A 26,798-nucleotide genomic window follows, 5' to 3' on the forward strand; every position below is an offset into this window, starting at 1 on the left:
CCTCATTGGTTTTCGCACGTCAAGCGAACATGCTTGAGCTTCTATTTATCATAACTGATGATGAGTAAAAGCCTAAAATGAAACCTGTTCAAAGCAATCCAGTCTCTTCAGAAATTTTGGACTAAACTGCTAAATTTCATATGGATTAGTTTTACGAACTCTTTATGAACCTTTTGAAGCGACAAAGTGGTAGTTACGTAGACTGTCAATGGAGGGACAGAAATCTCTAAGATTTCATAAAAAATATCTTAATATGTGTTTCAAAGATGAACAACATGAAGGTGAGTAAATGCTTTCGCTTGGATAAAATCAAATAGATGTTTAAAATGAAATCAAATTTACATGCTACTTGATGTTAGAGATAAATGTAGCGTGCATGAAAATGCTAGTATCACTTAGTTGTTTGATATTCCGTTTGGTGAAATTCATTAGGGATGTGTAAGAAAACACCGTAGGTGTTCTTTCATCATGCATTAATTTCATACTTAAAGTATTATTTCCTTAACTACAAGTAAGCCTTTCAAAACATACTTTTTTTTGGTTTGTGCATCCAGACCAGCTTGACACAACCAACCGATGGCATTACTTGTCTGTTTGATGACCAATGGCCGACAGTCCTCATTGAAAACAGTCCTCATTTTTCATGCGTGTAAACTTTTGTAAACCCTACATTTATGATCGCACACGTATTCAATAGTGGCCGGCCATTCAAGACGACACAGCTCATGGGATATGCACAATGGACAAAGCTCGGAGAGCATGCGTGTGTGTGCATGTGCTCGTTCAAGTGCGCGTGGGTGTCCGCGTGAGTGTTTGTGCACGTCTGCCTCCCCTCTCCACGAACACCTGTAAGCTGAGCGTTTGCGCTGGGTGAATATGGCCCATTGTTCTGGCTGGCAGAGTGGTGCTCATAAAGACCGCTCTGTGCCAGCCCTCCCCGCGCACCACTCTACCCCTCCAGCTCCTTATTGCTCCCGCACCGACTCTTCCTCCAAACAAATTTGCCGTAACTCTACCTGCAATTTGGCCTTGAATTGGGAGCAAATAGAGCAGGTATTGTGTGTCGTGGGGAATAAGAGTGGCGTGTGTGTGTAGAGGGTAAGGAGAGGGAGATATATTGGAAGGGGAGAGGTAAGGAAATGATACCCGGCTCTTTTATGTGGGGTAAAGTAGGACTCTTATCAGTGGGAGCACCCAGACAAGAGAGCTACTACTACAGGAAACTGGAGCAGCCTTCACCTGCTTTGCATTTAGATAAAAAAAAAAAAAAAAAAAGGACAGGAAAAGAGAAACAAATGCTCCGGTGTGTGTCTTCACGATTACAACCCACTGTGTTCTACAAGGTGGCACCTTTCTGCTCCGTGTCACCTGTCAGCCGACGGGTCTGAGAATGGGTTTCTATTTTATGTGACTTTTTTTTATATATAATATATATTAAATTCAACTTAATCTTGTAATATAACACCAGTTATTTCAAATAAAAAATAAAATAAAATAAAATAAAATAAAATACAGTGGAAGTCTATGAGCCCCATATTGCCCCATAGATTTTTGGATTTCTGTCAATGTTTTTTTTCCCCCTGAAATTATGTACATTTATTTTCCGTTGAAAACGTATATAAATGATTATAATTTATGCTGTTGTTAGAAGTAAATGCAGTTCCATAGATTCTGTTGATAGACCTAAAGTTGTATGTATCTGAAAATGATGAAAGCTAACATGAACTGTAAACAAAAATAATGTTTCAATCACCGGTCTGTAGTGAAGACTTTATGATTTAGCATTTATTATACTGTAAGATTGTTCTTTTTCAAGATGTTTATAATTAGATTTAGATGAAATCATACTGGGTCTAAAAGAACAACGAACGAAAGTGTTTCATAACATGCCAGAAGATGGCAGTGCGGCATCACTCAATCCAAACATCCCCACCTAACGAAACCAAGCCAAAAAGCAGATGAGTTATTGACGTCCATAATCAGCCTCTCATTTGGCATATTTCTACCCACCGTTGGCACTATTTAAAATAATCAACACAATGTGATGACTTAATTTCTGAAGTCCAAGTACAGGGGCTGTTGTAGGCTGTGTTGGTAACACACTTTTAATGTGCTAATTCTCAAATGCCTGCTCTGAAGTGCTCAGGCCTGCACTCCACAACACAAAGTGCCAAAATGATATTGAAATTGGCTGCCAAATGTGTCCGTCCTCCATTCCAAAAATCCAGCGAGATGCTGAAACACTTGGCCGATTCAGATCGTTCTCCCAGTTAGAGCAACGGCTTTTGTTAAGGGACTTATTCTCAAGTGCTTTCGCTTGCATAAAATCAAACAGATATTTAAAATGAAATCAAATTTACATGCTACTTGATGTTAGAGATGGATGTCGCATGCATGGAAATGCTGAAATATCACTTAGTTTTTGGATATTACACTTAGTGAAATTCACTAGGGAAGTGCAAGAAAACACGCATTCTTTTATCATGCTTCAGATTCAATGGTTTTCTGTTCATTTTATACACATTCTAAAATCCTCATTTTTAAGGGGGCGTAGATCATTTATGCAGTAGATGTTCTGTAAGCATTTTCTTCTACTTGAATAAAAAAGAAAGAAATCTTCTTAGTTCCCGTATCGACTGTGATGTCCTTGTTTTTTTTTTTTAGAAGATTCCTTGCTGTCGTGTTATATTACACCGAACCAAAGCAAAATTCTAATAGATATTGATGGTAACAGCAATAGTGATTTGTGGTTTTCTTTTGGTGCTTTTTGTAGATTAATGGACTGACAGGAAATCGCATTTCAGATGCAGTTTAATGAATAGATGTCATGGTCTGTATTAGGTTACTGTTGGTCCTGAGGCTCGCTGAATCATTGTAAGATGGGATCCGTGCAGGTGTAGAGGTTACAGTATGTGCCCTGAGCAGAACACTGCAGCACTGAAGTACACAAACTCAGACGGGGGAAACGGGAAATCGAACGCCGTGGCTCCGGAATGGCCGCCAAAGTCGCTGAGCTGATCGTGAATACCTGGATGCGCTCTGACAAAGCCTCTTGTTGCGTGTTCGCAGATTCGGTTTCTCCCTTTCCTCTCTTTCACCCAGACCTTTCTCTTTCCCTTCGGTCTGCTTTTGGGGTCCGTGGCCCTTCCCTCCCTGGGAAGGGCTCTCGGTGGGGGGGACTGGGGGTGATATGAGTGTTTGGGCTGGAAGAATGGCCTCAGTACTCTGGGCATTTCTCTCTTGGCCGCTGGGCTGTGTGAAAGAGAGAAGGGTCACTTCCAAGCAGACGAGGTGTCGGCTAACATCATCTGTCAATCAGACTCTGGCCCTCAGCTAGAATAACCAAACTTAAGAGATGGTGTCCAGCGACAGGTTAATGAACCCCCAGGCATATGAAAACAAGATGGAGGCTGCTGAGTAGAGACAAAGAATTGGGTTTTCTTTGTAACCGATAAATTTATAAACCGACTCCCTTAGTTTGGTTTTAAACTCCAATAAGTGTATTTTTGTAATTTACAATTTTATTGCGTCAGAGGCCAAAGAAATATAAAAAAGAAAAAAAAATCAAAGTATGTTGAAGGCTGGTCTGTTATATTTTAGCAGTAAATTAAGTCATTATGATTTTATGAATGCACAGATGGAAGATATTAATTCGATGTGAGGGAATTCTAATTACTTGGTCTGAAAAATATATTTTACCCTAATTAATGGGACACACTACAGATGTTTTGCTGCATTTTGCAAGAAATTAGTTTGCTCTATAGGAGCAGGTACTAAAATACCAAATATTACAAAGATTTGAACAAAATTTACATTTGTAATTGTATTGATCCATTGCTTTCTGCTATGTTTAAATGCAGCATTTGTATTAATTTCTTCAAGTATTTGAGGTGTTAATGTGCTGTTAGTAAGGACAAGGACTATTTAGAAAGTGGTCATTTAAACCATTGTTGATAGTGCATATATTATGTGTTTAGATTTGTGGGTTTTTTTTTCCTCATTGAAATGTTCAGTGCGCGCATTGGGTAACGGTGCTGTAATGGAGAGTGTGGAGGCCACGGAAATACATCTGACCTGTTTCTGCAAGATTCAGAGAATTTCCACTGGACTGCGTGTGTATGTGTGTGTGTGTGCATGTATGTGTTTCAGATTCACCCTACGTTATGGGGACAAAATTTCCCCACAAAGATGGCAATATCCAAAATCATAAATCATAAATCATACTAATTGATGTTTGTTGAAAATGTAAAAATGCAGAAAGTTTTCTGTGATGGGTAGATTTAATTGTAGGTTTAGGGTTAGGAGGTAGAATATACTGTTTGCATAGTATAAAAATCCTTATGTCTGTGGAAGGTTCCTAGAAAACACGGTAATTTAATGTAATGTAAACTTATTGAATGTAACAAGGTCTTAGTGGTGTGCCTTTATGTATATATAAGTGTTTGTGGATGTTTGTTTTGAGTGCATTTCATGTACAAGGATACTTATTTGTTTTAGAGATGCAAAAACAACCATTGTATCTATTCACCCAGTTGGAGGATGCATTTTAGAAAACTCCAAAAACCTTAATACCTTCACTCAATTTCAAGTTCAATCTTTTTGTATTGAGCTGAGAGCTCATCAGCCTCCTCGAACTGGCAGATTCATTTATATTATCTGTGAATGATATTTTCATTGCCTGCTGTGATCTTTGCGTTGCTGTAAATATTTCTCATAGTGTGTGGAGAATTTTTTTTTTTCATTTTGGTTTTAGTGTTTTTCTTTTCTGTGCTGAGTTGCAAGTAGTTTGGATTAAGGGCTTTACTGGAAAACATTTTTGGGTCACTGTGTTATTTTATTTTACAGCTCTTTAAAGCATGAGTAGGCTAATTCATGTGTAGATTGCAGTATATAAAGTTGGTGTTCATAGTAGCTTATAGTTCATCGTAATTACTTTTAAAGTTTTAGTTTTTATAAGTTGCTAATATTAAAAGAGCAATAGCCTATATAACAAAAAAAATAAAAAAAATATTTTTTTTTTAAAAAAGCTAAAAACTAAAATATCAAATTGATTGTCTTTTTATGGTCAGGTTCTTTCTCCTTCTGCAGAGTATGTGAACATTTTGTTGATGGGCAGTATAGTCACATTTACTAGAGTAAGACCAGTATTATGCTGTATTTTTTTAGGCTTTAACTGTTTTTATTATAAAGGAGAACGAGACACTGTTGCGGACGATTGACTCATTCATTGTTTTCACACTGAAATACTTTGTGCATCATCTGTGCTCACACTTGACAGACTGTAAAAAATAATCATTGTGTTACTGTTATGTATTGCTGGTTGTCAGGTGTTCTGAAGGTATATGATAAAAAAGAAATTTAGATGTCAAGAAATGAAATTGAAAGATTTTCTAAGTCTATATATATATATATATGGTACACTAAATCACAAATGTGGGTCTTTTTGTTCTTTTCATATGTTTTTGAAAAACTTGTTTCGAATCCTGTCAAATGAATAATTGTTGATGTGTTTTATGAATGCATCTTCAGAATGATGTTCTTTCCTTTCGTCTGTTCCCTCTTTCTGTAGCTTTTCGTTGTGGTGGTGTGGAATTTTGAGCTCTATATGGTCCCGCTGGTTCTCTTGATGCTGCTGACCTGGAACTACGTTCTCATTGCTTCAGGGAAGGACACGAGACAGGGAGATGTGGTGAGTTCTGTCGCACACTGACCTGCAGCTCTAGTGCATTTAAATGCAACCTCTCCACTTTATGTATGTAGGATTTTTGAGGATTAAAAAGCGAGTTGAATTCCCACTCAGCTCTCACAAAAAAACTTTAAAAGATACGGAACAAGTGGGAACTCGAGCATTTCTGCGTCGCACTCCAAGCTGTTTATTTATTTAAATATTTTAATTAAAAAGTGTCACTACAGTGTCATTCTGATGAAGATTTTTTTTAATCATGGACACGTATGTTTAGAAAGTGTCAAAATGCTCAGCAGCACTTCCATAACAGCACTGCTTTGATTTTGTTGTCTTTATAAGCTGCTGTTTGACTGAATGCGTGGGCTTAAAGCATCAATGGAATCGAGGTATAAAGAGAGCTCACCTTGAAGTTAATTGAATGGAATCGATTTTATACCAGTGTAGATTTTTGAAAGTCGTTTAGTTGGAGTTTGAGGACGTGATACGGTAATTGAACAAAAGCTTTGGACTTGAATAAAATGGTCACCACCCAAGGTAGATAGTAAATTAATTGTAGATCATTATTTCAGGGTGAACATACGTTTTTACCAGGAATAGTCCCATTATATATATCTGAAATATCTAGGATATGCTTTGAGTAAATGGGACAAGCATGTGAACTAAATTTTTTTCTGAGTGTCCTGAATATAAGCAATCAAAGTTTTACTGTTTTAGGGTCTCTGTTATTTTTTTTTTTAATAATCTCATACCTATGAGACACTCTTTGTCAACTTTTGCAAAGAACGGAGACCGTAAAAAAGTAGCAAGAACCAAAGGACCTTTAGAAAGTGTCTGTACACTAATTATGTTGTCCTATAGATGGCGACATTGTTTGCAAAAACTCAAAATCTCACCAGAGCTCTGTTATACATTTTATTTTTAATCTTGTCAATACTGATACACTTTTTTTCACACTTGTTTTTACCTAGAAATCAATAAATTATAAAGCAATAAAAACAAAATACATATTTTGTAATGCATATATTATATAACATGGAAAGGTCTTATTGGGAAAGTCTTATTTTCTATTTCTTATTTTTATACGGGGTTGCATGTCTTGAGATAATGGTAAGCAAGCAAAACTGGTTTATCTTAAAATGAATACAAATATACATACTATTTATATATACTATTTTATATATTTATTGTGTATTTCAATAATATAATGTACTTTTTATATATAATGAGCTTGAGCTTGTATGATGGTCCAGTGCGGTGGTTTTTCTTTTCTTTTTTCTTCCACTGCTTTGAGCCAGTTGAGCCAGAAGTTAGAGATTCAGAACTAGGTAATGGGTCAAAGGTGATATACTGTCAGGACCTCTGGATTTAAAACACATGAGAGGGCTGGAGTCCGAGGTAATGCCTTTAACCCGTTATTCCACCCTCCACATCCCCTCTGCTCTCTAACAGGCCATTGTTCTGCATTTTGACGACTGTAACCACAACACACGGGCTGGTGAGAGCAAGAGAGTTCAGAAACAGTAAACACACACACATGTTTTCCATTAGCTTGAAACTCACTGATGAGCCTGAGCTTGGACACTGTTTCCCTGCGCTTTACTATGAACTTAAGGGGAAGGAATTTAGGTGTCTTTAAATGTGTGTTTGTGTAATGATTAGTACCTGATGTCATTCATCTTTTTCAATTCCTATATATATATATATATATATATATATATATATTTTTTTTTTTTATAATGAGCTATATATATGTAATAGAATAGTGACATATAATATGTCAATTGCAGCTTAAAGCTGTTTGTTGACTAGCTCAACTGCTACCTTATCTGGAAGTGATGCAGCAGCTTAGATAAACCCATACTTTCTGAGTTTACAATTTCTGCTTTATTTTCATAAATACACACTCAGAGGACTGATGTACATTTGAAAGGATTAATATCCACCCAGTGGAAGTGTCCCATTCATGTTTTCATCACTATAGTAGAGATGCTAGTGCTCCCTGTGCCTGGCAGGATGTCATTTCAGATAACTCTAACTGTAGCTCTGCACTAAACCTGCTGACACATAAATATAGGCTGCAGCATTCTACCAGTCCAAGCAGGGTTTTTCTTTTTCTTTTTTTTTCTTTTTTTTTTTTACAGAGACAGACAGAAATGAGAAACGGAGATGCTGCCCAATCTACACGGAAAGACTTTCTATGAAACTTTTCCAAGTGTTTGTATGTTTTTGTAATGTGGTGTAGCGCGCCTTATACTCAGAGCGCTGTGGATGAACGTGTGCTCAAATATCCTGTATGCACAGAGATGGAAGGTAAAAGTGAGACTCTACCTGCATATGTAGGGCATAAAGGCATCTTCCCACTTTTTGTGATAGACTTTTCAGCCTTTTCAAATAAAATATATATAGTTTTAATTACAATTACAGTACATTGCACACTCACATATTATTGTAATTTAATGATTATAATAATTTTGAACTTTTTCACACACACACACACACACACACATATATGTATGTATCACAGATAAATGAATTGCAACTCATCCCAACAATAATCTATTTCTCATATAGCTGTGCTAGTTTCCTGTCACTTGTATCGTGGCTCCTTTCTTCTGGCATAATAAAATCATTTCAGTTAAAAATCAATATTTCATGGCCTTTATTTATCCGGTAGGAAGCTGTCATTATCACAGAAATGTAGCCGGTTATTATTGCAAAACAACCTTCTTCAGACTGACCGTACATTATCCCTTGTTTGTTGTATCCCTGATGTCCACAGCTAGTATGTTCTGGGAAAACAGGGACCCACTTTTAGCTGTCATATTTCTTGAAGGGACTTGTTACCTCTAGATGTGACATGCCAGCTCAACTCTTAACCTGTAGACAGCTGACCCCTGACTCTCGTATTCTTTTGCTGTTCTCTGCCTGCCACCCTTCCACCAGATACCTGACCCCGCTGTCACGGCCTGTTATTGTTAAAGATCCCTTTTACCATCTGGAATGGCTGTGCACTAAACACTAGACTACACTACCAAACCGTTGTTTTAAATCAACAGAATGGGAGAAGCTTAGCTTGCCCGGCTGCCGCGTAGTGCCACGATATTGTTTTTTTGTGTCAGAGTGAATAGACAATAGAAAAATAAACACGGGTTTAGATGCGAGACAAAGGGGTGTGACTTTTGAACTACGCCTGTCGATCAACAGCATGTGATTGAAAGCTGCGATTTCTAAAGCGCCATTCTGCTTCTTCCCTAAACAAAAGCAGCTGCACTGCTGCGGAGGAAGAGCCCCCTACTGGTAGGGAGTGCAAATGCATGTATCCTAACCTGAAGGTAAGGGAGCACTGACACCGCTAGCCAAGCCGTTATGACAGCAGCTGTCAGTGGCTAGCCCACCTCCTGCAGAGAGGCAGTACTCTCCACCCTAACACCACCCCTCACCTACTGTACGTTTGTTTTGGAGACCTGGAAGCATTCGGGGGGGCTTCAGTGTGGCCGCTCAGGCTCAGTCAAGCATTGGACAGCGCAGTGTGAATGGAGGGAAATGAAGCCCATGGCTGGCCCTTGTAGACCCGGGCTGCTGAATTCACTGGCCTGGAAAACAGTTTACCAGATGTTTTGAAGGTGTTAATTATAGCATATACTGTCAGAGCTGGAGGAACATAGTGACGTCTCTTTCACCAGCTCAAGCGCAATTAAGCATTCGAGGTTCTTTCTCAGCAACCTTGTCAGTGGTGGGAGAGAGGATCTTAATTGTCAGGGTTACTCTCACCGTGTCCTCTAGCAAGCTCGCTGTTTCTCCATTTTCCTCTCACGTATTTTAAAAGGTTAATAATTTTTCATAGCCTGTTTTTTTGTGAACATTGCTGTATTGCTGCATACTTAAGCAAACTCTAAATCAATGGTTTCTCAACCTTTTTACTGAATAATTTAAAGTTATCCTTTGACCCCTTGCTTGGAAGTTGCTCTAAACCCTAAGTATTAAACTCAGTATTAAAGTATAACTCATCCTGCACAGTTTATGCTATGGACATGAATGATATGCAGTTTGTTTTGGAGTGATGTGATATTTTTTCCAAGTGATTGGACTTTTTACTTGATAGATGATAACATTTTTGAAACATCACATGGACTTACATTAAAGAAGGCAGCAGGGACATGGGATGGGCTCTATTGACTTCCTATTGACTACCTATCAACCATGCTTAACCCCATAGCAAACACCTAGCAGCAACCCAGAACATCCTATCAATTACTAGCAACATGCTAAAACCACTAAGGGCACATTATCAACTACATAGCAACACCTTGGTAACCACCCAGCACATCATAGCAATTTTCATGGCACCACTAACATCTTCTCTAGAAAGTGAAAAAAAAAAAAAAAAAATGTTGCCTAATTCAATGATACAATCATTTTCAGTGTTTTAATTCACAATTTGAATTGTCTTGCTTTAGTGTGTCTTCATCTACCAGCTCTTGAATCTAGACCAGTTTTCAGCCAGAGCTGGACAATAACGTTGAATGAAACAATCTAACTATCATCTGAATAAAAGTTTCTTTTACATTCTGTTTCAGGTAAGATATGTTATAGAGAACAAATTCGCTCATTTAATGTTCTAAAATTAAAGTTATGATCATAATGTAACAGAATTAGTGACAATTTTTTTTCTTCCATATTTTGAAGTACATGTTGATTTTTGGACACAAAAAATAAATTCGGTCAGGGACTTGGGTCTAGAGTCATTGGATGTTGATTGGCTGAAGGCAGATCTGAATACAAGTTTTCAGTTGATTGTTAGAAAGGGGCGGGGTTTAAGCAGACTAAATGATTGGAGAAGTGCAGGACACGTCACCAGAGAGAAATCTGTCATTTCACCGGATGATCCAGTTATGACATTCTGATTAAAAATTGAAGGTCAAAAATAAAATAAAGTAGTGAATTTAAATAGGGTGAATTTACATTTCATGCAAACTTTAAAGGTGAAACGTGTGAACAAAGCATGGCATTAAATGTTAAACTACCTTTTCCCTATCCCATGCAAATGACTTCTCCACGAGTGTAAACACTGCTTTCATTGCAAAATTCTGCCAGTGGTGGATAAGTTACACTTCACCTTTAGTTTTATCTTTTTGTAAACATATGAAGACCGACTAGATCAAACCTATAGCTGTTTGTTCTCTAGTCTACTTTTGCTTATTTCCTCACATGAAACGGAGAGTAAGTTAGCAAATCAACTTTTTCCAACCTTTTGTTTTGTCTGGTTTGAGTAGTGTTTTGTCTTTTTCTTCCGGTGTGTGTAATTTGAAAAACAAACAGCCCTGGATAGAGCTTCATGAATAAAGGATACGCTGGTACAGGTGGGCTGCTGTGGCGGGAAACGAAGGCCTGTCAAGCCCACCTCCAGTGTCAATCACGAAACAACAACATAAAGAGAACCAGAGCAAGAGTCTGTCTGCCAGCCGTGCTCCTAGAGGCGCTTTATGGTAGAGCTTGTCTTACTCTCAGGCTGGTGTTTCAGCTGCGGGCTCAACAGGGACAACAAAAAAGCAAGAAGTGTGACGGCAGGGCCAGGAGAGGATGAGGAAGAGTGAGAAGAGGAGCCGAGAGGTGCTCTAGGCCTTTAATCCACCTCAGTGGTGCCACCTCTTCCAGCGCCGTGCCCCCGTTAGCGAGACAGCGCTTCACCCGCGCCTGGCAGACACGTCTCCGCTCCTCCGTGCCAGCCCCTGACAGGTGACAAAATCAAAAGGTCACGTCACTTTGAACTGGCAGCGTTTGTTGCCCTGCTGATTTCCCCCGTGCCGCCGCGGCTCGCAGGCGAGGTTGGAGGCGAGGCGGGGAGCGACTTTGGCAGCTCCTGAACTTCATCTTTGTGAACTTTTGTACCCGTGATTTTGCTAACAACACTGCAGAGCCGTGTGATTTTTGTCACGGCTGCCGTCACCATTGTTGACGCTGGCTTGTCTCGGGAAGCCGGGTTTATTTACGGAACAGAAAGCCAGAGTGTTTTCTGGGTCCTGTGGGTTCGGGGCTGCTGCGGATTACAGTGGAGCTCGAGCTGTGGGACCGACGACACCACTGACTCCCGCGGCTTCTGGATACGCATGACCCTGGCGATTCCTCTTGACGGCCCGTGTGCCCTGTACAGCTCAGCCCCAAAGAGACGTTCTGACTGCTCTGTCTCTCTCCCACACATCCCAGCTATTATTTTGCCCATTGTCCTCACATTTGAATCGTGACCGCTCTTATTGAAATGTAATACTTCGCACAAACAGAGTTTCTTCTATCGCCAGCAGTCGTACTCTTTGACTCGAGCCCCTACAGAGGTCAGACCACAGTCAGCCAGTGCTGGCAAAAACTCAAGCCCTCCCTCTGACCAGCAGGGCTCTGACAGCCTGTGAAGAGGCTGTTTGGGCTTGATGTGCTCCGGCGAGAGCCCTTATCAGCCTTCCAGGCCTGGGCTCTCCCGTGCCTCTCGTCCACACGCGGCATACAAAGCAGGGCCAGCCCCTGAGCAGCTGGAGACGCTAGAGATGTCTCACATTTCAAAGAAGAGCTGGAGGAGGGAAGAGTGCGAGAGCTGAGAGGCAAGAGAAAAAAACGAAAGTGCATATCTTCATGTTGGATGGCTTGTCTAGCTAGGGCGTCTATTCCCAGCGCACCTGTCACTGGGAAGGTTAAAATTAAAGGTGCAGATAGCAGGGTTCTTCCTCCACTGATGGCAGAAGGCAAGAGAAAGTGCATTAACTCGCCAGGATGGATGTCACGCCGCTGGTCTGGAGATGGTGCTGCTGCTAACCGAAAGGCCAAACAATGGACTTAAAGTCTGGCTCTGATGCTATTTTAGTCTGGATTTCTGTCTGCAAGTGAGACATATTGACTGTCGAACCTTCGAGTTCAAGCTATCGTAGGTTTGCTTGAAGTTCAACTTCCTCCAAGTTCTTTTTCCCAGCGTATGACCTCTGGCTAACCTAGCGCTGGAGCTACATTGCTCTTCTAGTCGATCCGTCCGCTATTAGACTTCCGCAAAACACCATCGCTATAGTCTCCTCGCAGCACTGCGTGTATCTATCCTGAACCCTCCTTTTGTTTCTGCCGCAGGCTGCATTTACATAAGAGGATTATAGCAGCCATACACTCTCTCTTTTAGACAAGACAAAGGAACAAAAGCTATTGTTTGCTAAGTAACAATTTTTGGATGTCACAAAAAAACTGATGAAATGCAATGAGCCAAAAATAAATAAATAATAAATTCATCAAAAAGATGTATTCCTCCCCGATAGCTTTTTGGTGTTTTCATATGCCCGAGTTGTCGTATGTAAATACACACATGCACACACATGACCTTGAAGCTTTGATGCGGGATTGACAGGAGGAACCACAAGAAGAGAAATAATGATCTATGTCTTTTCAGTCCTCCGGCAACAAAAACAGACATGTGATACGCACTCCTCTGGGCTCCTGTGAGCCACGGAGGCCAAATATAATGTTTTCAGTTGACCGAGATAAACTCTTTATTTGTGTGCCAACATATCGTCTGATTATTTTGGTGTCTAGAGTTCTGATTAACAAGCCAATGAGATCTGAATAATTAATGCTGCCAAATTACCAGCTCACACAGGAAGTTTTTTTTTTTTTTTTTCTGTTTGTGAGAGTAAAACATATGTGGCATATTTTATATTCTATAAACTCAACAGATGCACTTTCCCAAGAATGAATAAATGTGACGTAAATATAATTTAGTGATCTGGTTTATTTTATCATTTTAAGTAGAAGTAGGTGTAAATAGTACTTGTCTGTGCAAAATTCATGGCTATGATGTTGTGGGTGGTTGCCATGTATTGCTAAGATGTTCTGAGTGGTTGTGTAGCATGTTGATACTGTAGTTTTAAGGGTATTGCTAGGTGGTTGCTGGGATGTTCTAGGTGGTTTATGAAGTAGTTGCTTTCTAGTTTTAATCAGAAGAGCCCACTTCTATGATATTCTCTATGAATGTATTTTCACTAAGTACAACATGTTCCTTGATTAAAATCTTTGTTAATCTTGGAACAAAATTTCAATCATCCAATTAGAATTGGTGGACAAGTTTACGGTTTATGTCAAGTTTAGGCTTACAACCAGATTTAGGTGCTTCTACATCAGTGTTATTCACCTGTCATTTCTGATAACTGATTTTTGGGATAAGTTATGGGTAGGGTTAGGTTTAGCGGGATGGGGTTAGGACTAACTCATTAAATAACATATATAACAACTGACTTGTTTTTTGATACTGTATGTGTGCATTCATATAAATTCACCTATAGTTCACTTGTGCCTTTCACACAGCTAAACGATTACTTGCTCTCTATCTTGCTCTCAATATTCTCAGCATCACTCTATTCATCATTTTTTTTTTTTTTTATGTTCTTCTGGGAGAATAGAGTAGCCTGCAGCATTTCTCGAGGTCATGGGCATACGGCTCTTTGTGTGCTTGAGTTCAGGATGAAAACCTGAAGGGGTTTTGAAGGGACCATTGTTGGCCTGGATCTGGTCCACTGAAGCACATAGTTAACGTTCTATGTCATCAGCCTCCCTTTGCCAAAGGCTCTATTGAGGTTTTAACCTTATGGACAAGAGGACACAACTGATGACTTTAGAGACTGAGGTCAGACTCAGGGGGTTTGCTTTCTATCAGTGGACTATGTGCTATCATTTGTTTTCACTTGAAGATGTGGAGATGTTCCTAAGTGTACATGTGAAATTGATTTTCTCTTTGTTTTGTTTTCTTCTCTTTTACCGCCCCCCCCCCCCCCCCGCTCTGCTCTCTTCTCTTTTGTTCTGCTCTTCACAATACACATCAGCAAGCTGTGGAAGATTTGCTGGAGGACGAGGAGGAAGACTTTGACAGAGATGACAAGGTAATTATCGGTGCCACTCTCAAACATGTATTTCAACACCGATGTATATTTAATACTCAAATGTTCTCTAAAGTGTAATGTATTGAAAATTCAGTTGTTCTCACGTTTGACTCAAATACCAATTTTATCAATACCACATTTATATAGTAAAGGTCCACAGCTAGTCTGTCAGAGATACTAGTGTCTGAAGTCTAGAGAGTTCCAGTACATGTTTCCTTTTTACCAAGAATAAAGGGGAACCACATAGGCATAAATAAACTTGGCTTCAGGGTCTCTGTGTTGAGCTTCTGATATTTCTCAAGGCCTTTGAAGTGCAATTAATAGCATTCAAATGACCTCAGGCCAAATGCCCCAGCAGCATTCACAAGGAAGCATTCTGAGCAGGCAGATTCATGTTATTGCGCGGCAAAATACTAGCACTTATGCATTTTGTCTGGAAATGGGTCAACAAGAATGTCAAGTACATTTTTCGAGCGATGTGAAATTATAAAGATGAAAACAACTTATGACATCTTATGTACATTCCTCTTTAGTGGACTTAAAGTGCATGAAGTAGAAGGTCGCCGGCAGAAGAATGAACCGGTATCTGTATTAATGTCAAGGATCTGTTGTACCTTCAGACAAATTAGCTCAACTCAGCTGAGTTGTTGGAAAGTTGAGAAGGGCTTCTCTGGGCTACTTTTCTTCTCTGACGTCCTCTCTCTGTCCTTTTTGCCTAATCTTTCTCCTTTTGCATAGTTTTAGTTTGCATAGTTTTGCATAGTTTTGTTTTGATTCTTCATAACTGGGTAGAATGATTTAAATTGTTAAAATTAGAGTTTGCATCAGTGTTGAGGAGGCTACTTTGAATTATGATTAGCCTATAGCTTGGCAAATTACACAAAGTTCAAGTAGTCAGCAATGTAAAGTATTTTTTAAACGTGCACATACACACACAAACTGTATATTGGATTGTATATTTATATTAAATGTCTTGAAATCAATCAATCAATCAATCAATCAATCAATCAATCAATCAATCATTTTGTATTGTATCATAACTTATTTTTTTATTTTATTGCACCATTTTCAATGCTTCATAGCATACATAGTTCATTACTGTGACATTTAGTACAATGTCTTGTACATTTTTGTATTTTTTTCATCAATTTTAATTTACTCTTTTTGCTTTTGAACAAAGTGTGTGTAGTTAAATGGTTGGACAGTCACTGTTGCACTCACATTTATATGCCACAAAAAAATGACATTTAAATTGAAATTAATTTCTATATTTATTTATTTACGATAAATACAATTAAAGCACAAAAAGTTGTCCTCATATTTAAAATAAAGGTAAAAACATAGTGGTAAACAGAAGCATTTTTACTAAATATTTAGACTGAATTGGTGAATCATTTATTTTAATGATGAATTATTTATTTATAAATATTATTCATTTGTTAAGTTTCATTAAGTTGCAGCAGACTTACCAATGTTACAGATGACAGAGGCTTCGCATCGCTCTGCTGTAAAGCGCAATAATGTGATGAAAAATACAGTGATGCAGAATTATGTCAGGCTACACAGATACTAGATAGCTTGGTAAAAAGATATAGATAAAATAAAGACAATAAAAAAAGCAGCTTGGTACTTCAATAGTCACACTATTTGGGGAAAAATAGCTGCAATAATACCATACTTTTAGTGACTCCTCAACAATAGTTTGCAGTTCTTTCTTTTGGTCTCTTTACTTTCTATTCCTCGTGTCAGTTTGTTGATGACCTCACACACTCATTACCTTCTCTGTTTGTTCAAACAGTAAAATACTGAGGTCACATCAGGGTAGGACCACTTTCACTGGATGAAGGAAAGGGGAAAAAAATTGATAAATGTGCCAAGGCCTCATTTTAATTGAACTTGAAGCATATGTTGCAAGTATGTGCAATATGTCCCAGATGTTTAGGCCAGGCCTAGTCTTCAGCTCTTCCTTAGTCTCCACTAGGAAGCTATTAGCTGGATAACCTTTGCCCCTGGGGCTAAATGGGGTATTACATGGCAGGCACCTGTTTTGCATTGGACTGGGGACCTCTTGCAGGCATAGTTTGAGCCAAGACATGTGTTTCTACTTAACAAACTGTTTCGTGATAGTTAAAAGTGTCTTTCTTCAGACTCACTGCAGATATTAGTCAATTACTCTTAATGAAAGTCCAAAGTCAAGACTAATTGATGGAGACGGATCAGTTGTTTTGCCCAAGTAGGCAATTGGTTCCAAAACAAGAAAAGGGGAGGGAGAAGAAGAGAGAGAGAGATCAGGTGAAAGCAAGGTTAGTGCAAGTGACATTGTAAAAATGTTTTAAAATGGGTGATTTTTGCTGAGCACCTGGCTATGTGAAATCAAATCGGTGTTGAGGAAGCTGCTTTTAAATCATTTAAAGTACTTAATACTGTAGTTTGCTACTCTGCAAGTTACTAACAAATTGTAGCTAATTGCATTAAAACTGTTTTTAGTTTTGATCTTAGATCACTTTAAAAATGTACAGTTAAAATAAAAATCCAGACTTATCATTAAAAACATCTTTATATATATATATATTTATCTGAATATATTTTCACCAAAAGATTTATATGAATGCCAGCCATTTTGTGTTACCTCAAATTTGAGAAGCATTCAGAAGTGAAATGCCTTGAGCTCAATGGACCTCTTCAATATCCCTGCTTCTTTAAAAAGCAAAAATTCAAGCTAGCAGTCCTGTAAACATAATTTTGGGGTTGGACGCAGGTTTTTGGGAGAGGAACGATCTCCTGCTGCTACTTTCAGATTGACGTCAACGGAAAAGTAATTTGTGAAGAGCAAGTTATTACATTTAGATGATAGATATGAAGACACAAAGTTCTTTTTGGAATAACGTAGACATATTTATTTATTTTTACAACAAATGAGCAAGTAAATAGGGTCAATTTTGATTTTATGTAAGCCTCAAATTATTTAGCTTTTAGACTAGAAAGCTATAGTTTCAAAACTTCTACAGAACTTTTTGTGATCATGGATTTTAGGGTTAAACTATTTGGATGTCGTTGTATGCAAAAGCATGCGGAGTACATGACATTAAAGCCATATGCTTGCCACACACTTTTCCTTTTCTCTTTGCCAGACTAGTGCCAGTGTGTGTGCATGCAGATGTGTACATGTGTGTTTACAGTGCTGAATAGCTCTCTGGAGAGTTCGCAGACTCCACCAAATTCGTCAGCAATCTCGGCAACAACAGCCAAAATATTTTAACACCTGCTCCGCCAAACACATGTAAACACACAGGCAGAATGGCAGGTAATTATCCAGGTGATAATGAATGTGCCTCACATTGTTAAACCTCTCTCAGATATGCTAGTGTGGAATTAAGCAGTAGCATCGGGTACGCTACGATAACATGCCTAATGCTCTGCTTGTGCCACAGCTGTCTCGCACTTGTGTGCAGCCGCTTTCCCAAAGAAAGTTTTCATTACCTTTCTCTGTTTTTATGCATCTAATACTCACCTGTCATAAAGCAGATGCTGGAAGCCTAGTCTTTCTTGCTTTGATAATATTTTGAGAAAAAACTATGGTTGTTTTTAATGGAATACCGTAGTTCACCTAAAAATCTAATTTCTAAAACATCCTCATTAACTCACCCTCATGTCATTATTAAACCCGTTGGACTTTCTTTCCTCTATGGAACACAAATGGAGAAATTTTTAACAGTGTGCTGGTCGCTCTTTTCCATGCAATTACATGAATTGAGACTTAAAGAGCTCAAAAAAAGACTCACAAGAGTGTCATAAAAGTGGCCCATATGTCTTATTTGCTGTAGTCTAAGTGTTCTGAAGCAATAAGCAAATAGTTTTGTGTGAGAAACGGACCGAAAGTTAAGTTGTTAAACACTGATACCAAAGTCTACCAGTCCATGTGCAGCCCAATTTTTGTGATCGTGCGGATGGTGTGGACACAGCAGCGCATGTGCGAGTGACTTGAGTGCTTGAAAACAAAATCCACTAGATAGCGCGGATGCGCCGAACGCATCTTTCCGTTCTCAAGGCCAAAGGAGTACTTTGAAAGGCCCACACACTCAACTGTGCACGAGACTGAGCGGAACACGGAAAGTGAAGTATACCTGGGCCTTAAGTCAGTGAATTGAACTGTCAGATTTTTAAATGAATGATTCACAAAGATGTTGTGAACTGGTTCAACCAATTACTTGGAATTAATTTGAAAAGACTTGACTCAGAATAATTCATCCACAAATTGGACATAACTACTACTTTCAGTAACTTTCAGATTTTCAGGCCAGTGCCACCCCTGATTGAAGCTTGGCCACCCCTGTTGCGCAAGCATTTTGACCGCATTAACAACTAACTTTTCTCTTTTCAAAGTACTGTTCACTAGCTATGTGTCCATCCAAAGTTGCAAATTTAACATAAAACATTTGCGTGAACAACAACACTGAAAGTGTCAGTTTGTTTCTTCAACAAACCTATTTAAAAGTCTTTGGATTTAGTGCAAAATGGAAAGACCACTTTTATGAACTGTTATGGTGCTGTTTTGAAAGCCTGGACATTTTTGCAAAACCTCTCATTTTGTGTTCTATAGAAGAAAGTAATGACGAGAGTGTGTAAATCACAGATTTTGTGTGTGTGTTTATTTATATGTATTTTTCAGTAACATGCACTACAGCATCCCATTCATTTTCAGGTCACTATTCCAGTAAGTTTTTTTTGTTGTTGCACATGCTAATTGATAATATGGCTATTTCTGTGATGTCATCTGAAGCGGTGTTGTGCGGACATGTGTCCGGAGAGTACGGAGGGATAATCAGCGTTAGTGCTCCGTCTAAGAAGCAGCCAGGATGACAGCGCCAGTGTCTCCAGGGAGTAAAAGAGAGAGGGTGAAAGAGTGCTGAGATTAGGAGTGTACGCTTGGCTGGGCACTGGAGTAATGGTCCTACACATACACACACAGCCCGAGGAGGAGCCGCCCCAGATAAGATACACACTGCAATCATGTCATGCTCACAGGCTTACCACAACTCACGCACGCCTCCTTACATGCCCAACAGCTGTTAGGAAGTGAGCGCGATTGTGCTGCCTGCTCGACTGGATATTAAAAATGGCATGTAACCGTATGTTGTATATCTTATAAATAAACAAGCATTCAATATGAATGTGAAGCAAAACAGTGACAGAGAAAGAGAAAAAAAGGATATTGTTTGTTGTCATAGGCTTGCCAGTTTCCATGAAGGTCTCAGTTTAGTGAATTAATATCTAAATTTAGCTTGCACAAGTATGCAAATGCAGACACTTGGCCAATGGATCGCAAGCCCACAGACAAACTGTGGAAAGACAATGGAGTTATCTTTAAATATCTGTGCCATAAACAGGGTGTAATGCAATTATTATTCAGGTTGCTAGCTATAAACGCGTACAGTACTGTATACATATTAAAGATCAATAGTTTTGGGCTGGTAATACTATTTGTCCATTTAAAGTCTCTTATGCTCACCAAGGCTGCATTTATGTGATCAAAAATGTTTTCAAAACAGTACAATTGTGTTATATTATATACAGTGCCTTTAAATATACAAAATGTCTTGTGAGCAAAATGTCTTAAGTGGTAAAGGTAAAATAAATATTCTTCTATTTCTTTCTTTCTCTGGACCTGACCTTGTTTTTAGTGTTTAGCCTACTCTTACCCTCACTCTCCACCACACCACAGCCACTTTAGCAGGGAGAAACATAAGCTAACCTCTTTGCACTGTGAAACACTGACAATCTGATCCCGATTCATGCACATTTATGTCCGCTAGAATCTAGCATTACAAGCAAGCCTTATCTGGAGATAACACACGGAGGGTTAAACCCAGCCGAGCAGAGGCAGGGGGTTGATCTGGGCGATAGCTGCATGGCAGTATGTAATTGGACTAAAGAGTGTGCTAGGGATTATTTTTATTACTTTGAAAAACTGTGACTGAAAACTTGTTCTCGGGCTATTGAGCTTGTGATACGCGATGCGTATCCTCAGGTAACGTGGCTTTCTTCAGTGCTAAGGAGAATACAGAGAGAAAGAGAGAATGTTTGTGCTTCTCTGCCTCCTTTTCTTCTCAGCGCCTCTAAAAGATGAAAAGCTTCATGCTGTAAAAGATGCTTTTGACTTTTTTTTTCCTTGGCTCTTTTCCCTTTTCTTTTTATTTAGGGGAGAGATGCTCCTAGGAACTGCATTTTAATCATGTTTGGCTAATAAAGAGAGATTAGAAAAATCCTACACACACTCAGGGCATTGTCTTGTTGTGTAAAATAGCGTCATTGTTTGATTTCTCTATTTTGCCTTTATATCAGGTGGATTCTTTTCTCTCTCAAGGGTCCGGAGCCATCTTAGTAGCCTTCAATGTTTTTTTTTTGTTTTTTTTTTGTCTAACTCTTTTCCTTTTGTAGCCCTTCTTTAAAAAGATCTCAATTTATTCTGGTCCACAAGGTGCCGGGTTCAGTCCCCTCCCAGGATGGCCGGCTGCCGGAAAGCCATATCCTTGCGGATATTTTGGCTTCCTGGCACTTTGAGTGGATTCGCGTGATGGTGGTAAGTGCGGTCCGTATGTCCCCGTGTCTCACTTCTATGGCTCATCGTCTGTCACGCCAAGCAGGGTTGTTTGTCGCTCCCTTTCACCTTTCACTTTGTTCTCAGTTGTCACTCTTCCTTCTTTATCTTGAAGAACTATGTTTGTGACCAATATTATTTTTTGGACTCTGGAATAGCTGGAAACTTCCTACACTTGTTCGGTTGGTGCTAATGCTAGGTCACGTTAAACGGTTTGTTCACCCAAAACTGAAATTTCTGTTAGTAATTACTCACCCTCATGTCGTTCCAAACCCATAAGACCTTCGTTCATCTTCGGAACACAAATTAAGATATTCTTGATGACATCCGAGAGGTTTCTGATAAGCAGCAACGTCCTTGCAACTTTCAAGGCCCAGGCAGTAAAGACATAGTTAAAATAGTCCATGTGACTACAGTTGTTGTTATGAAGCGACGAGAAAACTTTTTGAAAACCTTCGTTCATCAATTATTCAACAATCTCTTCTCTTCCGCGTCATTCTCCTATGCTGTTGACGTAGTGTAAACAGTGCAGCGCTTCCTGGTTCTATGTCAGAATGCCGGCTCACTATTAGCTAGTTCCTGCGTCAGCATCACACCCATGTTCAATGGTGCTTACGTAACCAATAGTGTGGCGGCGTTCTGACGTAGAACCTGGAAGTGCTGCACTGTTAACACTATGTCAACAGCATAGGAGAATGATGTGGAAGAGAATTGTTGAATAATTGATGAACGAAGGTTTTACAGGTTTTGAACGACATGAGGGTGAGTAATTAATGACAGAAATTTTATTTTTGGGTGAACTAACCCTTTAATATGACAACCTGCTCAGTAGAAAGTGGCTTTTGGGTTTGGGTTTTCTCCTTATGGTTTTGGCTTAAAGGTTGTAGTGTGCTTTACTAACCTAAGCATTCAATGTGAATTGGGGTATACATATTTGTGCTGTCACTAACCTTTTTCAAAACAGCAAGTGCGCCAGCCACTGGCTGACCCAACATGGCTTACTCGATGACTTCATCTCATGAGAAACTCATTTGCAGCTCAGATAACGATAAAGGAACACTGAACGTGTGCTGTATAGACAAGGAAAGCAGCTTCCAAGAAGATGGTTTATGAATGAATAATGAGGGTATATTGAAGTTTGTCCCCGAAGTGGAGGGATGCCATTGCCATTTATATCCTTTTGAGAAGTGCATCCCTCAAGGAAACTTTTAAAAATTGAGAACGTCTACATGCACTCGTTATAGATGGCATCTCAGCACACTGACTGTGTGTCATTTTGGATTGTTTAGTGTAATGGGACACTGCATTAAAGAGATAAATAGTTAAATGCCACATTACTTTCTAGGGATGGGTTACAATGATTGTCTTGTCCAACAACCGACTAGTCGATTAAGGTCAACTAGGTTATTTAGTACTTAAACTATATATATATACGTAAATATATATATTAGATAGATAGTTAGTTAGTTAATAAATATTGATAAATAAATATATTCTGTCATCATTTACTCACCCTCATGTCATTCCAAAACTATGATTTTGATTTTATTTCATATGGTGTTTTTCCCCCTTTATTGGGACAGGTATAGAGAATTGACAGGAAGCAAAGTGGGAGATCGGCAGGTGGGATCAGGAAAGGGCCACGAGCTGGGACTCGAAGTCGAGCTGCCCAAAATGCAACTGTTCTACATATCGGGAGTGTGGGCCACGAGGCTATCTGACAAAGATTATAGAAAATATTTTTTGTGAATATTTTGCCTTCTAAGAAACGTGTCCAAACGCGTCATGTGAACTCATAACAGGCCTAATTCAATTGAATGTTTGTTGTTGACCACCTACTGAGTTGTCAACTTTGAAAATGTGTGGGTTTGAACATCCATATGAGCTATATTGGTTTGCCTGTTGGTGCCCAGCTTGATAATGTTTCCCCAGTTTGACGGCCTAATTTTTGCGAGATGGAGAGAGCAGGGCAAATCCAGTGCAGCGGTGGATGGAGCTTATTGTGCTCCATTCATCATCAGGTGGCATCCAGGGACCCAGAGAGGACAGGGCAAGGAGAGCAGGGGGAACACAAGCGATCTGAGGTGAGGAGGGGGGGTCGCTCCAGGGGTGAGGGGCATCATCAGAGAGGCTGGAGAACAGGGGCAACTATCAGCTTGACCTTGGGGCTGATGGAGTGCCTTGCCCGCTGGGTGCGGAGGCCTGGGGAGTAATGGCGAAGGTGAACCCGGCTCTCCAGCGGATCCATTAGAGCCTAATGCTGTTGTTTTTAGCAGGGAGCAGTGGGAAGCAGAGGTCGGACGTAAAATAAAGCTTATTCTCCCTGTTTACGGTGTTATTCATCTGCACGTCATTGCACAGTGATGGGAGCTCAGGGCAATGGGGTGCTAGTGTGGATGCAGTTTTTTGTGCTCCTTAAAACTGAGGGTGCTCGCTTGTCATGACTAAAACCTTCCTTTTTTGTCTGATCAGAGAGAGCAAATGACGCAATGGTCATACATAAAAGTAAAGGTCAGACATATATATATATATATATTCAACATAAGTGAAAAGTGCAGCATATCTCTTTATTTGCTATTATGAAAGACAACATTTTATATGATCTCCACGTAAATTGATTTGCTATAATTCATAGCAAACTGAATCAAACTTATATCGTGTTAGTCTCTGATGAAAAAAAAAAACAAACAGTTTAGATCATCATGAACTTCCAGAAGCTGGTTGAACAAGTCTTGCTAGTTTAGCCTGGACAGACCCATTTTTAGTAGGGGTAGACTTTTGATTGAGTGAATTTTGGTATAATCACTTTCTTGCTCTTTTCACTTGCTGTCATAGTTTGTAAAGGCCCTTGTCCAAAATTCGTGTCCGAAATTTTCGCACGTTAAAAAATAAATACGACCTCACGTTATGTCAATCACGCTTGTACACTGCCTCCGAAACTTTCGTCCGTCAAAAAAAAAATCGAATCAGGTTCGATTTTCTGCGTTTTTCGCATCCGTAGCAAGCATTTTGAATGGTGTTTTGACAATTCAGAGCCACCGAATCACAAAAGTGAAAAAACGCATGCTATAATTTCGGACTCAGTGTGCAAGGGCCTTAAAGCACACAAATAGCCCACAGACCAGGGGTGTCCAATCTTGTTCCTGGAAGTCCAACGTCCTGGAGAATTCAGCTCCAACCTGCCCAATTATACTGTATCTAGCTGGAAGTTTCTAGAAATCCTGAAGACCTTGATTAGCTGGTTCAGGTGTGTTTAATTAGGATTGGAGCTGAGCTCTCCAGGAGTAGGATTGGATTCCCCTGCATTTTAAGAATTTAAATTTGATTCATAAAGGGATTAAAACCTGCCTTATTTGCACTCAAACACTTAAAAATGCACCATTCTGAATTTGAGCAGAATATTGTTCAGTACCTGCTGAAGAGTCACAAAGACTGTTGTTAGACCTTGGCCCAGAATACTGTTTCCAGAGGGAACGCCACAGTGAGGGCATGTGGATCTCTAGAGAGTAGCTCAATAGCTTTTTTGCTGCCTTCATGGTCACATACTGTTGCGTGGCATTCAGAATCTCACCTATTTTTGGAGTGTCACAAGAGATTTGAGGAAAGGTAGAACCTGGGGATTTGAGAGGCGAGGATAGTGCCTCTGAACTTTTGTCATATTCCCAAATGTTTGAAACATACATTTGTGTGTGTGTGTGTGTGTGTGTGAAGTTCTTGTTTTGTTGTGATGCTATTTCACAGGTGTTTTGTTAAATTATCCGTGATGCAGTGGCAAACACCCATGACTGTGACTGTGTTCAAACCTGGTATGCACCATTTCCCTGTTCCTGTTCCATTCACCCATTTTTTTTTTTCTTCTGTGAATACTTTGTTGTTGCTTTCCTATTAATAAGGCACACATCTATATATAAATTAAAAATAAAACCTTGCCAGTGTTGAATTGAACTAGATTTTTTTTTTTTAGGAGAATCAAAGAGGAAATTCCCAAACATCATATACACAAACTCTCAGAATACTACTTAAAGAGTAAATTGCTTGTTTTCTTGATGATGTATTTGAGGTTGTGTCAAAAGATTTTTGTTTATATTTACTCCTTAAAAACAGTTATGTGAATGGTTTTCTTTTTGATGTAGGGATATATTTTGGCATCCAGTATTTGGGATAGAAGTTATTGGGATCAAGCAGGCAGTCAGGGGAGTTTCCGTTTAGTCTGACACACACCTCAAATCTAATTAAACTGCAATTTTAATTAACCTCCCAAAGTGCTCAGACACGAAGACGAGGAACAATTTCATTGACAAGCCTTTCCCTGTACGTCTCTTCCCCCGTCCCATTCATTATGAATAAAGTGCTAATGAACTACTTTTGGAAAATTAATGCACTCATCTATTTAAAGAAGTTGTTTTTCGTTTCATGTTTTCGCTGATAAGAGGTGGGCTCACGTCTGTCTGAGGGGACTTGTCTTGGCGTTATTTGCCATCAGAGGTGTGGAACTCTTTTCCTTAGTGATATCGCTCTCTACTTCTGCCCGTCTGGGTCAGCGCTCCTTTGGCTCGAAATGAGAGAAGACAAACAAATAATACACGTATCCAGGGAGCAGCCTGGCCCGGGTGAAATGATTTCATTTTCATCTTGATCTCTATCTTATCTGCCTCCTTTGTTCCCCTCACCTTTAGTGCTGCGTAGATCAAAGAATCTTGTTTTCTCTCCCCCCGAACACGCCGAGAGAAGGGTGTGGGTGTGGATTAGGCCCGGCTGGGGGTCCGTCCTCTTGCGTTTGGGCTCTGGCTTTGGTGTAAATGAAGTTTGGCGCCCCTGGGACATCGGTCCCCCTCCTGCTGTCGTTAACAAACAAGATATGCCCTCTACGAAGTGTCTTTCCTGGTCTGTGCCAACCTCATCAGTCTCCCGCTATGCTGGTTGCCCATTGCGAAGGAGTTGGAGCCTCCTGATGGGACGTTGAGGTGTGAATAGCCTGATGTTTGGAACTGGCTGGAATGGACTTGCCTCTGCTTGCCTGTAGCACTAGCAGCCCTAAGGAGTTTGGTAATAGGGATGCGCTAGGGGGTCCCGGACAGCTGCACTCATTTTTACAGTACACATAGTTTAATGGTAACACTCTGGTTGGCACTGTACTTTCAAAATGGAAGAGTATGTTAATTTATTTGCCAACCACTGATTTCACAAATTTGTTTAACATTTAGTGTAATTAAGGTGTTATTTGATTAATCAGGTAGTCTGTTTTCACATTAAGAATGACACTTTTTGAGAACAATGCTTAAAAGGTCTTTGTGACATGGCCTGGTGTTTAGATTGTTTAGATCCTATCAACTGCATCTGTGGCATTTATAGTTTGGACAAAATAAATAAATAAATACATAATAATCTTTGGTAACACTTTAGTTACACACGTTACATGTAATTACAAATAACAGTAAATTCTGCATAATTACAAGTAACTAATCCTTAACCAAACCCTAATCCTAACTTTAACCATATAGTAAGCACATGTAGTAAATATTTAAAGTAAAATAAAGTATTACACAGTAACAATGCCAAGTGTTAACATTAACAAGTGTAACCTTATCTTTATAGTATTGCACATGGATCAAGG

At 39.4% G+C, this 26,798-nt stretch overlaps 1 protein-coding gene across 6 annotated transcripts in view; it reads left to right on the forward strand.

Moving 5' to 3' along the window:
* The window catches only part of mctp1a (multiple C2 domains, transmembrane 1a), a 302,675-nt gene that overhangs the window by 148,359 nt on the left and 127,518 nt on the right, over nt 1-26,798 (forward strand). For 3 of the 6 annotated variants that reach the window (XM_079870387.1, XM_079870390.1, XM_079870391.1), the window contains exons 16-18: nt 5,570-5,689; nt 14,530-14,586; nt 21,065-21,166. In XM_079870387.1, the coding sequence (XP_079726513.1) occupies nt 5,570-5,689; nt 14,530-14,586; nt 21,065-21,166 (279 nt within the window). Of the gene's footprint in view, nt 1-5,569; nt 5,690-14,529; nt 14,587-21,064; nt 21,167-25,860; nt 26,131-26,798 lie in introns of those variants that run through there. The other 3 variants (XM_079870388.1, XM_079870392.1, XM_079870389.1) reach the window with 2 other exon arrangements.

The sequence above is a fragment of the Squalius cephalus genome (assembly GCF_949319135.1).
Source record: "Squalius cephalus genome assembly, chromosome: 5".
Classification (NCBI taxonomy): domain Eukaryota; kingdom Metazoa; phylum Chordata; class Actinopteri; order Cypriniformes; family Leuciscidae; genus Squalius; species Squalius cephalus.